General features: G+C 33.5%; 1 protein-coding gene across 1 annotated transcript; it reads right to left on the reverse strand.

The window, feature by feature from the left end:
• Nucleotides 1-8,546: 8,546 nt before the first annotated feature.
• On the reverse strand, nt 8,547-10,469 carry LOC132178662 (uncharacterized protein At4g06744-like). Its single transcript, XM_059591147.1, has one exon. It carries the CDS (start codon nt 10,257-10,259, stop codon nt 8,775-8,777), a length of 1,485 nt encoding a protein of 494 aa, XP_059447130.1. The 5' UTR covers nt 10,260-10,469; the 3' UTR covers nt 8,547-8,774.
• Between the last annotated feature and the right edge of the window lie 5,886 nt (nt 10,470-16,355).

The raw sequence follows: 16,355 nt of genomic DNA on the forward strand, positions 1-16,355 counted from the left end.
TTTGTGCCTCCCAGAGTGTATAACTCAGTGCGATCTGATCCTTTGACACGCAACCTCCCAGAATTAGACTATAGTGTCTACCTTCATTAAGGACGCACTTCCAATAACGAAGAGTAATAGAACAACCCAATCGTCAAAGTGAATGAGGGACATCAAATAATTTTTGTAGAAAAGTTACTCATATAGCATATGGCTTTATGCCTTGAAAACAAGTGTTTTTTTTTTTTTTTTTTTTAGTAGCTCAATATATATATATATATATATAAGTGTTGGTGAGTTTTTTTTTTTTTAATAAAGCAAAGTCACCAACGGTTAGGAGCATTAAGATAAAACCAATGCATTAAAGTATTTTATGACTAAACGGTCATAACATAAAAATAAATAAATAATAAATAAAAAACCGTAAAACATTTGATAATAAAGGCCAAAGCCCTTTTTCCTCTAAGCAATGGTCAAACCATAAAACTATTAAAATTAATTTCATTTTATCATAAATCTGGTTTAAGACCCCAAAGGTAAAAAATATAATAAGTAATAGTAAATTAATGGCTAGAAAATTAATGTTTGTAACACATATCACAACAATCCCCCGCATGTTACAAACATTAGAATAAAATAAGATTTGAAGCATACATCGATGTGGTACCCGAAGGTTTTAACCACATATAAAATAAATAAGTAGGAACTTAATGAATCGTGGTAGAGTTAAACTCTTTTAACCAAATCCACAAGTTAAACAAACTTATCATCCACATAACTTTCTCCAAAAAAAAAATAATAATAAAAAATTAAATCAAATCAAATAAATAAAAAGTCAAATCAAATCAAATAAAGAAAATTGGGTTGTTTTATAATGGGTTGGCGCCTTATACAGGTCATGCGCCTTTGGGTCTCATGAGTGCTCTAGAGACTTGCCAAAGTCTCATAGGAAGCGGCACCACCTCCACACTCACATAGGTGGCGTCCATTAAGAATGTGTGTAGAGAACATCACATCCCAACAAGTAGGGATTATGAACCCATTAAGAGTTTTAAACTCATCCTTACTTACTCTGCATCTTTTGTTAGTACACCATAAAATGGCTTTCATGAGCGCTCTAGAGACCTACCCAAGTCTCATAGGAGATAACACATCCACACTCATATAGGTGTATCCATCAAGAGTGTGTGCAGGGAACACCCCATCCCAACAGGTAAGGACTATGGATCCATTAAGAGCTTTAAGCTCATCCTTAATCACTCTGCATCTTGTACTGTCTTACACCATAAGGATGGACTCATCACTAGTCTTCTCAACAAGATAGTTAATAAACATAAATTGACAGTACCATACCTCATTTCACTTGTAATTTCGTTTCCCATTAAACTCATTCATGGGATCTCCAATCACAGTATCATGATTTGGGTATCAGTCTTATGCCCCTCGATGCTTCTCCCACTAGCCTTCTTGCTAGTGGCATGGTCAAAGAATCTGCAGAATTCTTTTATGACCTCACAAAGTCCATGGACATATACCGGTCTCAATAAGCTGCCTCTCAATATTGTGCACTTTCTCATTATAAATTCTTTGCTCTTTGCTCGAGCTATGGCAGCCTGTCAACACAATGAAAACACAGATGAAACTGAATTAGCATATAAAGGCAAATTAATTTATCAATAGGTTCTTTAGCCATTCATCTTCAGTTCATGTCTTCTCCAAGGCAATTAACTCTGACTCTATAGTAAACCTTGCTATGCAAGTCTTTTTGAGGACTTTCAAGAGATAGCTCCTCCAACCAGAGTAAACATATAATAGTCATTAGTAGGCTTTGCTTATCTGAATAAAAAATGTAGTTAGCATTACAATATCCTTTCAATATAGCAGAATAATCACAATATGACAAACCAAAATTAAATGTGCCCTTTTAAAAATCTCAACAATTTAGAGATGGCATCACAATGCTCAATACCATGATTATGAGTATATTTACTCAATCTGCTAACAATATATGTAACATAAATTCATATACAGTTTGTCAAAACATCAAGCTACCAATGATTTGTGCGTATTTTTCTTGCAAAACACCATGATCACCATGATTCTTTACCAAATGTATTTTTGAATCATATGGTGTAGACATAGGTAGATAATAAAATTGCTCAAATCTTTTAAACATCTTTTCAACATAATATATATGAGATAAAATAATGTAATCATTATCCATAATAACTTTAATGTCCAATTTGACATTAGCTTTACCTATGTCTTACATATCAAAATTAGATGCAATAAATATTTTAATTTCATACACAACATCAATGCTAGTTAAAAAAAAATTAAGCAAGTCTTCAATATATGTATAAACAAATAATGACACATTCATCATTATAAAACTTGCTATGCATTTACTTGCACCATTAATCAAATATAAATTAGACAATATCACCTTGTCAAACGCCATTGTTTAGGAGCTTGCTTTAATCCATACAAGGATTTCACCAATTGCCCACTTTATGTTCTTGACCGGGGATTACTAGTCCCTCGGGCTGCTCCATATAAATCTCTTCATCATTTAGAAAATAATTTTGACATCCATTTAATGTAAAAGTTTATAAATATAAACAATAGCAAATAATATTCCAATAGATGCAATTTTAGTAAGCGGAAAATAAGTATCAAATAATCAACATTTTGCATTTACTTGAAGCTTTTAGCTACCAAGTCTACCATCAACTTATCTATTGTATCATCCGGTTTAAGCTTCTTCTTAAACACCTATTTATAACCAATTGGTTTGGTCTGACGAGGTAACTCAACAAGTTCCCAATAATGGTTAGACATAATTTATTCCAAATTATTATTTATAGCTTCTAACCAAAAAATGTATCAAACAAATTTAATTACTTCACCATAACATATTAGACCATCATCAATAATATAAGCAATAAAATCATTACCGAGATTCCTTTCGTTCTAGCTCGCTTGCTTATTTTCAATTCTTACACACCATCAACAATTTATTAGAAACAACAAAAAATTCATGAAATAATTTTTCCTCATTTTTCAAAGGAAACACATGCTCAAGGAAAATAACATTTTTAGATTCAATAATAGTATTGTAATCTAAAACATCACTCTTGATAATAAGGAATCTATAGCATGAACTATTACATGCAAAACCAATAAACTACAATCATAAGTTTTAAAACCAAGTTTCTTCCTTTTAGGCTCGGGTAATATAACATTTGCCAAATACCCCCACACTTCAAGGTATTCCAAACAATGCTTATGAGTGTGACAAAAAAAAAAAATAATGGCTTCCCTCCACACTTTGGTAGATAGCCTAAAAATTGACAATCATAGCATTCATAATTTATTCAGTATTCTAATTTCTCTTTATTCTCTTGATGTAGCCAAGATTTACATGTATAAATCTATCATGCTAAATATTAATGGAATAAACCAAAAAGTCGCAAGAAATTTTTTTTAATAATAGCATACAAATGCTTTAAGAAATGACTTCTATGAGTTCATCTTTCTCCAAGTATGATATGCCATTTTCTCTTATTTCTTTTCTGTCAATTGATAGTTTTTAAAAAAATATTAATCATCACTTGTGATTTTTCAACATGATCCTTATATATTATATATATATAGGGATTGCATATTTCAAGTTCTATCAAGATTTTAAAAATAAAATCTTTTTAACTAAAGCCCCAATAAATATACAAAGTATCAAGCCCAACCAAATAATAATCAACTATTATTGGCTCATTTTAATAAATACGCGAATAATATCATTCTTATGATATGATAAATTTATCATGTATTAAATTAACCTCAATAATACATATATTTTATTCTGAACCATCATGTCAGAGAAATTTGAAAGCTAAATGATATATATGAGGAATTACCAAATGACTTAAAGTGGTTATGTTAATCTAGCATGACATAGCTAACATAAATGCTAGATACTATTTATTTTTTGAAATAGATGAATCAATAGAAGCCACTGCTTATCATATACAAAATTCATGTAATTATAAAATTTTGCACCAGCTTTAATTCAATCAAGGAGCACCATCATAACTTCAATTTTTTTTTTTTTTTTTTTTCATTTTAATAAATGAAATGTATATTATGTCTTAAAAAATAAGACCTATAAATCAAAGTTTAAAACTCACAGCGGAGCCAACGACTTTACTCCAAGAGCTTCCAAAATAGATTGTCATCACTACATACCAACTAGGTGTCGTGAGAACCAATCGACTCAATACGCGCACCACATCTTTTCTTCTTACAATGTGCTTACCTGCAAAAATCTTTAGAAAATTGGTATTCTCTGCACACAATTAGCAATACCTATGTATTTTTTCCATTACAAAATGAGTAATCACTCACAGTTATTATTATTAATTTACATGGATGTTTTCCAGCCAAGCTTAGCACAACATAACAAAAAAAAAAGTGCTAAGTTCTAAAAATCAATAAAAAGGCTTAACTCTTTTTATTGTAAGAATAGTAACCCAACAATAAAAGATTATTTGACAAACAAATTAAATTAACATAAATTTGAGTTCAAATAATCGAAAATTCTTTCAATTAAAATATTTTCATTTTCAATATCTACACATGAGATTAAGCTCTTTTTATGATAAACAAATCGATTATCATATTTTTCACAACAAAATCTTTCTACCCAATAATTAATTTCTTCGTTCTCGTATGCGAATTGTATATCACAAACTTTTATAGTATTTGACTTTTCACAAGTTTAAATACTGTTGTTATAGTCATAAACAAAATATTTGTGCAACCATTACGAGTCAACCTTTAAAATTGTTGGAAATAATTTTGGATGGTGCACAAATTCTCATTAATATAAAATAATTGCAATATGAAAATTAACAATAAAATAAATAAAATATATGAGATAAAAAGTAGAGTATGGAAAGATCTCACAATGCTATAGAATCATGCAAAAGCGTTGTCCTTAAAAGTTAATTCGTGCCTTCCGGAGTGTATAACTCGGTGCGACCGGATCCTTTGACACGCAACCTCCCAGGATTAGACTGTAGCGCCTACCTTCGTTAAGGACGTACTTCCAATAACGAAGAGTAATAGAATAATTCAATCGTCAAAGTGAATGAGGGACATCAAATAATTTTTGTAGAAAAGCTACTCATATAACATATGGCTTTATGCCTTGAAAACAAGTGCTTTTTTTTTTTTTTTTTTTTTTTAAATTTTTTATTAACGCAGAATTTTGTTAATTAAAAGTAGGACGCTTGTCATGATTCATTTGGGAAATGGATGCTGCATATGAGATTATCATGGTGACTAATACCAGTTCATATTTAATAATATCCATTATATATGCTTGATTCTTATCTACATCTTGCAGAAGGCCGAATTTCAGGTGTGTCCACATAAAAGAGAGCGAGCATCCTCCTCCAGGAAACCAAAAATGAAGGTAAGAATGTTCTTAGGGCTATTTTTATGGTAATTGCATGCAGTAGGGTATTTGTTTCCTTTTTTGTTTACTTTACCCGTGTAGTATATTACATTATCTATGATTACTATTTTATTTAAGGTTCAATAAGTAGTTATACTTCGATGTGCATGCGGAATTTATCCCTAAACCCTAATTTTCACAATTAGCAACCACAGTCAAAAACAAGTAACTGCTTTATCTTTGTGAGGTAGCAAGTCTGCCACCATATATGGATTCGTCGATACCCTTCTACCAATCCTGGATGGTGTGATTTCTTTTAATTTTTTAATTTTTTTTTTAATTTTTTTGTATTTGTTATTTTATAATTGATTTTTATTTGTGCAGGGTGCTATTTACTCGAGATTGATACGCTAGAAAAATTGAGATGAAGGGTTGGATTGATACTGCGGTTATCAGCGAGCAATTGAAAAGTTGTTGGGATGCCGGATGCGGATAGCAAATCCCTCCCGTTCAGAAACCATCCCTCTTCACCTCATCTTCGAACAACAAGAAAGGTAATCTACATTTCTATGACTTGGTATTTTTTTGTTTTTTTTGCAGGTATGTAGGTTCGTACTTTTAGCAGAGCATGCAACTGTGTGTGGTGTGTTACATTCATTGCAGTCTAAAAGGTAAGATTTACTTAAAAAAGAGGTAAGATTTGTCTTTTTTTTCGTTTTTTTTTTTTAAAAAAATATTGTTTTTGTTATTTGTTATTTGTTATTGATATTTTTTTTTTTTTTCTTTTTCTGTGCAGGGTGTTATCGTCTTGTTGTTGATATGTTCTCTAGAAATATTATGGTGGATGACAAGGTGTCTGAATCATTGATCACCTTGTTAAAAGATTGGTCTGTGAACATCCAGTCGATTACTACACGGAGAATTCAGCTGCCCCTGATTGGAAATTAGTACAATATATGGAGTAAGTTTTTTCTATTTGTTTTTAGAAAACAATATCCACCTACAAGAACACTAAGAGAAATTGTAACATTCATCTTCTAACATGCAACAAATTATTCTCAAATCTATTTTTAAATCATATATATAGCATTTTAAATCACTAGTACATGATTTTTATATGTATAAAAATCATGCACACTAGTGAACTTAATTTTATTATTAGAAAATTATTATTTATACAAATATATTATATATTATTATCCATCCAAAATAACAATTAATCTTAAATTGTGATCAGAATTGAGTCAATAAGTAGAGATGTGGAAGTTATAGTTCGAGCCTACCATTCTTTATTGTCTTAGCTAGAAAGTTTAGCTGAGATTGGATAAAAACAGTGCTCAAGGCAAAACAAAGTAAAAGCAGAGTCACAGTTAAGCATTGGAAGAATGATAGATGCTATTAAAGAAATACACATTGTTCCTATTTCAAAAATAAAACAACCTTAATTCAAAGGTTACTGACTTTAAACCCATAAGGCTAATATATGCAATGTGTTATATATATTATTATTGTTAAAAGTTCTTGCAAATAGACTCAAATACAAGCAAAATACACTTACAACCCCTGTAATGGTCTAAACATTTCAACGGATGAAGCATTATATTTCTTCAAAACATCTTGACAGGTGCAAACAGAACTTCAGACCAAACATGTGTCCGAGCAAATCCATCTGGACATTAATTGCAGACAGACTTGCGAACACATCTTATTGTACTTGATTTTCTTAAAGATTTTACAACTTAAATCTTAAGTACAAATCTACCTAACCACAAATTATATTTAGGTACTTGTTTTGAGCATTGAATCAGCCAAACTTCTTTTTTTTTTTTTTTTTCCTACGCAACCAAACAAAAACCATAACACAGGATACTTGCGATATATATAATTAGGGTTAACTTCACAACGCTCTCTAAACTTTTACGCGTTTTGACATGATCTCCTAAAGTTTAAAAACTATCAATTTCACCATTTGAACTTTTAATTTGATGCAATTTCTTTCCTTGGGCATTAAAACATAAGGTAAAAATGATGAAATAACCTTTATACCTCCTAAAACTTGTATAAAATTATAAATTTACCCTAAATTTCAAATTAAATTTAATAAAAAAATAAATGGAGGGTACTTTGGTATTTTTCATAGATTCCATATTAGGATTTTAACGCCAAATCCTAATGGAGATGGTAATTGTATCAAATTAGAAGTTCGGAGTGAAATTGAACGTTTTTAAACTTTGAGGGAGTCATATCAAAACGTGTGAAAGTTCAGAGCAGCTTTAAAGTTTTCTCGTATAATTATATAAAGTGTGGGGCTCGTATCACTAATAAAGCTAACTTTTCATGTTCATATGTCTAGGTCCCTCCTGAGTAGTCTTCCACATGTTAGTGTTATTATGGTCACGCTCAAATAAAATAGCTATAATGGATCTCCCTCTCTAACACTTTTAGCCTAAAAAAAAAAAACATATGGTGCCCATACAACCTTTTTCGCTAAACGCGCTTTACGAAAAATGCTTCGTCTGGGTGTTTGGGAAATTTTACCCCAACATTAGTTGAGGTTATCCATAGAATCCTAATCGTATCGTTTTTTATTTTGATTAATTTATTATTGGTTCACTTATACGCGTGAGTGGTCCTAGCTAGCTAGTTTCTGTCTCGTACTTGAGTTGATGTTTCCTTTATTGCGCACTAGCTGTTCGAGTCTTTGACGGACCGAATAACAGGTCCCACAAACACAAACCTGCTTGTTGAGTCCTTTAGTTTAGAAGTTCTAGCCGATTAATGGGTCCATGATGTTAGTTTTCCTTATATTGTTCCTTGATTGTAGGAGTCTAATTCTACGTTGGAATCGATTTTAATTGGTTTATTGAATGAAGAAAAGCAAGTCATTTTTATCCACTATTTTCCTGCTCTGTTTCTTAATTGTCTTAAAATTTAAGTTTCTCTGCAGAGAGAATACCCTTTTAACATATTTGACACAAAAAAACAAGTGAAAATGAAAATGGAGCCAAATTAGTTTCTCCGACTGCTATTGATCCTGGAAATGTGGCGCCATTCAACCAATTATTGGCACAAAGAATGATCATCATCATAAACATAAGCATAAGCAAAGGAACAGTAATGACTTAGACAACATTATGATTTATGAACGCTACCTGATGAATACAGTTTAGCAGGGACCCAACAATCTTCAGCACTACACTAAAAGAATTGGCATCTGATGGAGATGCCAAATTAGAACACACTGCCTTATTCATGACTTTTAGTCAATATATATAAAGAGAACAGAAATATGTAAATGTAATATTACGAAAGGCCTCCCCCCATTAGAGCTCGAAAATCACGGCCTATGCGGTTTAAGAGCGCCATAGGAAAGTGGTGAAGGTGCTGGAACCGTCGCCGGTTGATGATAGGACGAATCAAGAGGATCTGAATAATACTTTTTCTTACAAGGAATGTAATTCATGTTGTTCTCGTTGCAGCGGTGGTTCCACATCTTGGAGAAAAATGCAGCACATTCATGTTTTGATTTCTGATATGGAAGGTCTATAATGCAATTCTGTTTGACATCAAGATAATTTTTCTTGATCAATTTTCTGCATTCAGGGCCCACCTCGGTGAAGAAGTTGTTTGATAAATCGAAGGCACCCAGGTTAGGCAGCTTGCAGATTTCATCCGGGACCGACCCATAGAACTCGTTCCGAGACAGGTTAAGCACCTCTATTTTAGACAGGCACTGAAATGAGTGGGGTATTGGACCCGTCAATTGATTGATGCTCACATCAAAAACAGTTGCCAATTTCAGTTTCCCAATCTCAAATGGCAAGCACCCTGTAAGCTTGTTGTTCAAGAAGAGCACCTCAATGAGGGTGTCCTTGGCGTTGCCAATGCTTGGCGGGATTGGCCCTGTGAACTTGTTGTTGGCAAAAGTGAGATAAAGGGCTGGCGTAGAGCCAAGATTATAAGGAAGATTCTGGTAAAAATTGTTGTTGTTGATGAAGATTACGTCCACGTCTAGCAAGAACACTTGGGGTGGAACCGTGCCTTGAAGATTGTTAAACCGGAGGTCCAAGAAGGTGAGCTGTTTGGCACCAAGAACTTCCATCGGGAACTGCCCTTCCAACTTGTTGTTGCTAAGATCTAGCTCGTAGAAGTATGGAAGCTTTGAGATTTCCCTGGGGATGCAACCGGTGAAATTGTTGGAGTTCGCGTGGAACACGGTTATGTCCGGTAACATTTCAATGAACCCAGAGAGAAGGAGGCCGTCCTTACCACCACTTAAGTGAAAGCCGTTGAAGTCCACCGCAGCAAGTGCTCTTTGATTGTACTTCGGAACAGTGGCGCAGGTTAAGCCCTTGAATTTGCATACGTTTTGATCTTTGCGATCCCATGAGGCCAATTTATTAAATGGGTCATACTTGACTAGTTTTCTGAAACTTTGAAGTACAGGGTAGACTAATTTAAGTCGAGGTGGAGGCGGAGGAGATGGAGGCGGCGGAGATGGAGGCGGTGGAGGTGGAGGCGGTGGAGATGGGGGCGGCGGAGATGGAGGCGGTGGAGATGGGGGCGGTGGAGATGGGGGCGGCGGAGATGGAGGTGGCGATGGAGGTGGGGGACATTCAGGTTCAGGAGGGGGAGGAGGACAGTTTTCATATTCAGGAGGAGAAGCAGGGTAGTTGCTACCACCACCGCCGCCTATAATAATTTCCAATGCTTCCCTATTGGACCCAATAGCCGGATCGCCGGCACCCACCCCATAGAGCAAGCACAAATGAAGCAAGAAAGTTGATAAGAAAAGTGAAGCAAAAAAAGAGATGGTGGCCATCACTTCTCTGTACACAGGACCTCTGAGAGTAGATAGAATAATGGGGATGTTTTTATAGAATGTGCGTAGACTCCGGGAAGAAAAGTCTGAGGTCTCCCCCCTCACATGCCTCTACAGATGACAATTCGGTAAATCCTTGTCCGGTTTGGAAGTTGCTGCCCTCTCACTTTCGGAAGAAGACATGTTCTTGCAGCTCTCTGTTCGATCGTCACTGATTCCTCGCACTTTAGATTAAAATGATCATGTTGGTGTATTTTAACAAAAAATCATTATTTTTATTAATTTATTGTTACAATTTCATTATGAAATATTATGCACTCATATTGTTAGCCAAAATAGTTCAAAATTGGGGAAAATACATTTTTTTACCCCACTGAATTATCTACTCATTTACACTTTTAACCTCAATATTTAAAAAGTGACATTTTACCCTTTCAAACTTCTAAATTGTTGTAATTCAACCATTCTGGTCTTTTTTTTTCTTTTTTTTCTTTTTTTCCTTAAAATGCATACATCTCAAGTTAAAAAATAATAATAATAATAAAATTAAATTAAAATTAAAAAAAAAAATTAAAAATTAAGGGGCGGCCGAAGCCACCCCCAGGCCCGATTGGGGTGGCCGGCCACCCCTTAATTTTTAAACCTTAATTTGTGGTTTTCTTTTTCTTTTTCATATCAATTAAATCTATTACAAAAATGTTAGCAAGTTTACATTAATTTGTGGTTTTCTTTTTCTTTTTTTACAATTTTGTTATTTAATTCTTATGGTAACTTACAAATATTTGTCTACATACATAAGAGTGCTTTGCAACATTTGAACAAATATGTGTAGAATTAAAGACTACTTGATCTATGATATAATTAATAAGACCCCTAGAGTTTAAAGTGTACATGGGCGAGTCTTTGTAGGTAATTTCTCTTCTTATTAGAAATATTATATGTCATTATTATCCATCCAAAATAATAATTTTACAATTCTATTATTTTATAAACCTTGCCACCAACATACATGAATATAATGTAAACTTGTAGAAGTAAAATTTTTTAAGTTTGGTATACAAGGAAAATTTGATGCCCAAAAGAAGAGAAAAGATAATATATATATATATATTATACACCAAGAAATTTTTTATGCTTAAAAGAAAGAGATGAGATTATCCAGGAAAGGGCAAGTCCCCCTTGAGCCATTGGCTGCACTTGATTGAACAGATAAAGGGCAGACAAACCACTTTTTCGCAAAGAGACATATATACTTGGAATTGGCTTAATTTGGCCATTTGGGAAGACAGCTCATAATTATAATAATAATATTAATTAAAAAAGACTTTGGGGAGACTTGGGGGTTGGATGCTTTAGCCAATCCCATCAATCATCATCGACCTAGAGATTCTTCTTCCTTTTTATTTTTATTTTTATTTAAAAAAAAAAAAAAAATCAATACAGTGCAATTGTTAACAAGCGCCATTCAATGAGACAAATAAATAAGAGGGCATGAGATCGACATTCCATCTAATTCAATTTTTGCATCAGTAATTAAACACATTAATTTAAATTAAAAATGTTAAAAATATACAAAAAAAAAAAATGCCCTTTATTATTATTAAATAAAAACATAGGGGTGGTTTGCATCCACTTTTGCTTTTGGGGTGGCCGAATCACCCGCACGAACCCCCAATTTTGGTTTTGAGAGTGGCCGAGCCACCATCATAAATTTTAGAAGAGGGCGGCCGAACCCTCCTCACTTTTTAAGTTTTTGTTTTTGTTTTTAGGAGAAACTTCACTGAAGACTCCTGAACTTCTATTCGATTTGATAAACCCCCTAAACTTCAAAATCTCTCAATTTAGTCCCTTGAACTTTTAATTGCTCTCAACTTGGACCCCTCCATCAGATTTTAAATGTTGCATGACGTTTATACCCTTGACTTTTGTATAAAATTTCAACTCCCAAAACGTTTTTTTATTTTAAAAAAAAACAAAAATAGGGATATTTTGGTGTTTTTTGTATTTTTAACGGCTAAAATTGACGGGGGGGTCTAAATTGAGAGCAATTGAAAGTTTAAAAGACTAAATTGAGAGATTTTAAAGTTTATGGGAAGTATTTCAAGACGGGTGAAAGTTCGTGGGTCTTCAGTGAAATTTCTCCTTATTTTTATTTTTAATTTAGTTTTATTTTGATTTTTAACTTATTAATTATTTTAGTTTATTTTTTTTAAAAAAAAAAAAACAAAAAGAAATTAGTATTTACGAAGTCCTAATGAACTTTTTTGTCAAAAATTTATAGTTCAAGTGTCATTCTTAATAATTTAGAGGCCCAAAAAAAGTAATAATTTAGGAACTAAAATATATATATATTTTTTTTCTAAATTTAATTATTTACTCAATCATTAGTTGGTAATAATTTTGAAGTGTTGCAGCCAATCCAGGGAATTGGCTTAAAGGTCTCCGCGACAATGTAATCATGGTACCTACTTTCTATAAAGAATGTGGAAAAATTTGAAGGCTTCAAGTTATTAGGTGAAAGAAGGATCCTGAGATAACCTATGGTGCTGATGGAAGCACGGAGGAATGGTCCGCTGTACAATGAATCAACCAAATTGGCTTCATCACAGCCGCTGATAAAAATGATCATCGCTAAGAATCCAATCAATCTTTTTGTATGAAAAAGTACACTTTATGATTCAAATTTTGGGACGGTTTTCAATTTGACTTATAATATTTTAATTTTTTGCAATACACCTCTTAAACTTATAATTTTTTTTTTTTTTAATTCGACCAATGTTTTCTTAAAATTTTCATATTGTGCCTATTTTTTTTTTAATAAAAAATTTTAAAAAAAAGGTGGTCGTAGCCCCTCCTTTGGCCATTTGGCCATTTTTGTACCTTCAAATTTTATTTTTTTTATTTTTTTTTAAAAAAATAATAAATAAAAAAATTAGGAATAATATGGAACTTTAGGATAACATTGGTCAAATTGAAAAAAAAAAAAAAAAATTGAAGTTTAGAAGGTGTTTTACAAAAATTGAAACATTAAAGATCGAATTAAAAAACGTTTCAAATTTAAAAATAGTAAAGTGCAATTTTCCCACATATCTATTATTATGCAGAAACAAAACTCGCAAAGTAAATGAATTTCCAGCTTTACACGTCATGAAATGATAATTTATCCGTACAATGATGATGATCAGGAAGGTGTCAAATCTGTATATATACTGTGTTTTTAATTAGTTTATTTGGCAGCTTAAGTTGAAATTGGCCGGAGCCAAATTTGTTTGCACATGTTGTATAACTTGTCGTGCATATATTTCCAGCAAGTCATTGAAGTGGAAATGTGTCGCCATGCAGCAAATTATTGGCACAGAAAAGGATCAACTTTACGATTCTCTGGAAAAAGAACAGAAATACACCATGTGTGTACACGTGTTTCTCTTTGGTTGTAGTCTGTAGGGAAAAGTTGTGATGGTGACAAACGACAATATATATAAGATATTATCTACATCGATGTACGTAGTGATCCTTCTCCACTCAGTGGAATTAATGTTTTCGTTCCATTCCAAAAATGCCATACTCTTTAGGTCAAGTCGGAAACAGGACACAAAGGCTATGTGACTATCATCCACAACAACATCTGCAAACCATGTGATTTTTGTTTCATATTGATCAACTTGATATGAAAGTTTGTTCACTAGCTAGCAGACATGCACGTAGCTAATTGTAAGTTGTAACTGGCAAGTAATTGGGTATATTCAGTCTGTGAAAAAACTTCATGAAGAATCCAAAACAAATGATTTGAAAAAGAAAAAAACTATTAAGGAAATTTTAGAAGAAGAAGAACAAGAAAAGGAAATGTATTTGCAGCAAAACGAGAGACTATATATGATTCATCTGTTAATTGAGAGATTCTGCAATCTTTTTTTCTATTTTTTTAATCCACATTTCTTAATCTCCTTCCCAACGTACGTGCCTTTACTCTTTGGGTATTGTATCTTTTATTTCTTTCTATAATTAGGAATATGTAATTACGTTTAAGAAACCTTAAAATTTTGGCCTTCTTGGGAAACCAAATTAGTTCAAAGTATGATGGAAAAGCGGATTGAGATCCCCAACCTATTGAGAATTGTCCACCAATTTTTGTTGAAATCATGGCTATTTATTTTCATCCAACAGCTACCAATCTACCATATGTCTCATTTAATACAAAATAAAAAAAAATATTATTATTTTTTAAAATATAATATAAAATAAATTAAATTATAAAAAATATATGGGGTGGTTCCGCTACCCCCATTTTCTCCATAGGAGGTGGCCGGCCACCCCAGCTCAGCCTTGGGGTGGCCGAAGCCACTCCCAAGGGCCGGAAGGAGGTAGCCGAACCACCCCCTGGGGCCTAAGGGGTGCCCGAAGCCACCCCAAACAGACTTGAAAAATCTCAACAAATAATTCTCTGAATCTTAATCATATTTAACTGAACAAGTAGACCAATAGAGATTAGAGAGAGATGCAGGAGAAGAAGATGATTGCTAAATCCAGATTCCAAAGGGTTTGCTTAGTTTCTCAGTAGGTCCACCGCGGTGGTGGGCATGTTCTTGGGTATAATCTCTGGCATTCGCGTCCTAATTTTTGTTTATTTATGTGCTTTTTCTCTGTGTTAACAGTTAACACCTTCTTAATTAAATTATGGGTTTTGTTCACAGAATCATCGCCAAAACCTTGATGAGCAAAGAGGTACGTACTTGCGTACTCATCTGGGATTTTTTCTATATTTCTTAATTACAAATATCTTTTTCATGGTTTGTCTGATTTTTTCAGCTGAGCAGATAATTGGGAAAACAGTTGGAGAGGTCAGGCCAGTTGCCGACATGCACCAAGAGGGAAGCTGAGATGGCCCGCTACTCTGACTGTTTGGGGGTGGTCGGAGCCACCCCATGGCCACCCCCAAGGTTGAGATGGGGTGGCCGGCCACCCCTTATGGAAAAATGGGGTGCCCGAACCACCTATATATTTTTAATAATTTATTTTATTTTATATTTATTTTTTTAAAAAAATAATATTTTATTATTTTATATAAGTGATTGGTGGATGTTAGCTGAAAATAAATGGCCAAAATTTCCAAAAAATTTGGTGTATAATTCTCCCACTATTGCCTGGGAGAATAGTGGGAGGAACCTTAAAATTTTGCCTTCGTGGTAAACCAAATTAGTTGAAGTATCATGGCAAAGCAGTATTACTTGCACAAGTTTGGTCTTTAGTGAACATTGTCAAACCTCAATCATGTACAACAAGCTGTCAGGGAGTGTCGGACATCAATAATTTATAAGGTTTGCTTTCTCTGTATGTGTGCTTGCAGGGCATTTCTTGGGCTACTTGCTTTTTAGGAGGGTCCCCTCCAATGAGGCAATGAGTTTGGCAATTTGCATCAGCAATGAATAGCTTCGTGTGAAAGAGTATTGGGTCCCTATTTTGTTCTGACAAGAGGTCGGGCATCATTTTGGGCAAGAGGTTCAAGCACCTATCTAGTTGCTCGGACAATTGCTCGAATAGGGTAGGGCCTGATGTTGTCGCGAATGAGGTTTGCTATTGCACATACGATAGTACAATATCATTGCACGGAATCTTGATCCTATTTTTTCTTATATGTACTTGCAAAGACTGATATGTATATGTGTCAACCTGATATTGATCAATAATCTTGAGAGGAAAGATCATTTTATTGATGTTAACTACATATTTTTTTTTTATAAACAGACCATAAGTCTCTAACACCTAGGTTAAACCTCCCCCTCTTCTCTCTTGCACCACAGGAGGAAACCAATTTGAGGACCTCGATCCCCTCTCTTTACCCTCGTCCTCCCTCTCTTGATGCTACCTTCAATTAATGTCTTTATGGCTAGATTTTTTTTTAGCCCAATATATCTCTTATGAGGCCTTAGCCATTGGCTTTAGCTCATCGTGGCATCCACGCGCCTCCTCAAGGCTTTCATGTGTTGTATCTCCCTCTTCGCCTTTGCATATGTTCTATTTTTTGTTGTTGGGCTTAGATTTTTATTTATGTTATTTTTTTTGTATTTTTGTAGTCTTTGTTACGTTTATGTTGTTTGC

The sequence above is a fragment of the Corylus avellana genome, chromosome ca4 (genome assembly GCF_901000735.1).
Source record: "Corylus avellana chromosome ca4, CavTom2PMs-1.0".
In the NCBI taxonomy this organism is placed as follows: domain Eukaryota; kingdom Viridiplantae; phylum Streptophyta; class Magnoliopsida; order Fagales; family Betulaceae; genus Corylus; species Corylus avellana.

Excerpts from the sequence above, each read along its gene's own strand:
- LOC132178662 (XM_059591147.1), bottom strand. The coding sequence starts at position 10,259 with ATGGCCACCATCTCTTTTTTTGCTTCACTTTTCTTATCAACTTTCTTG.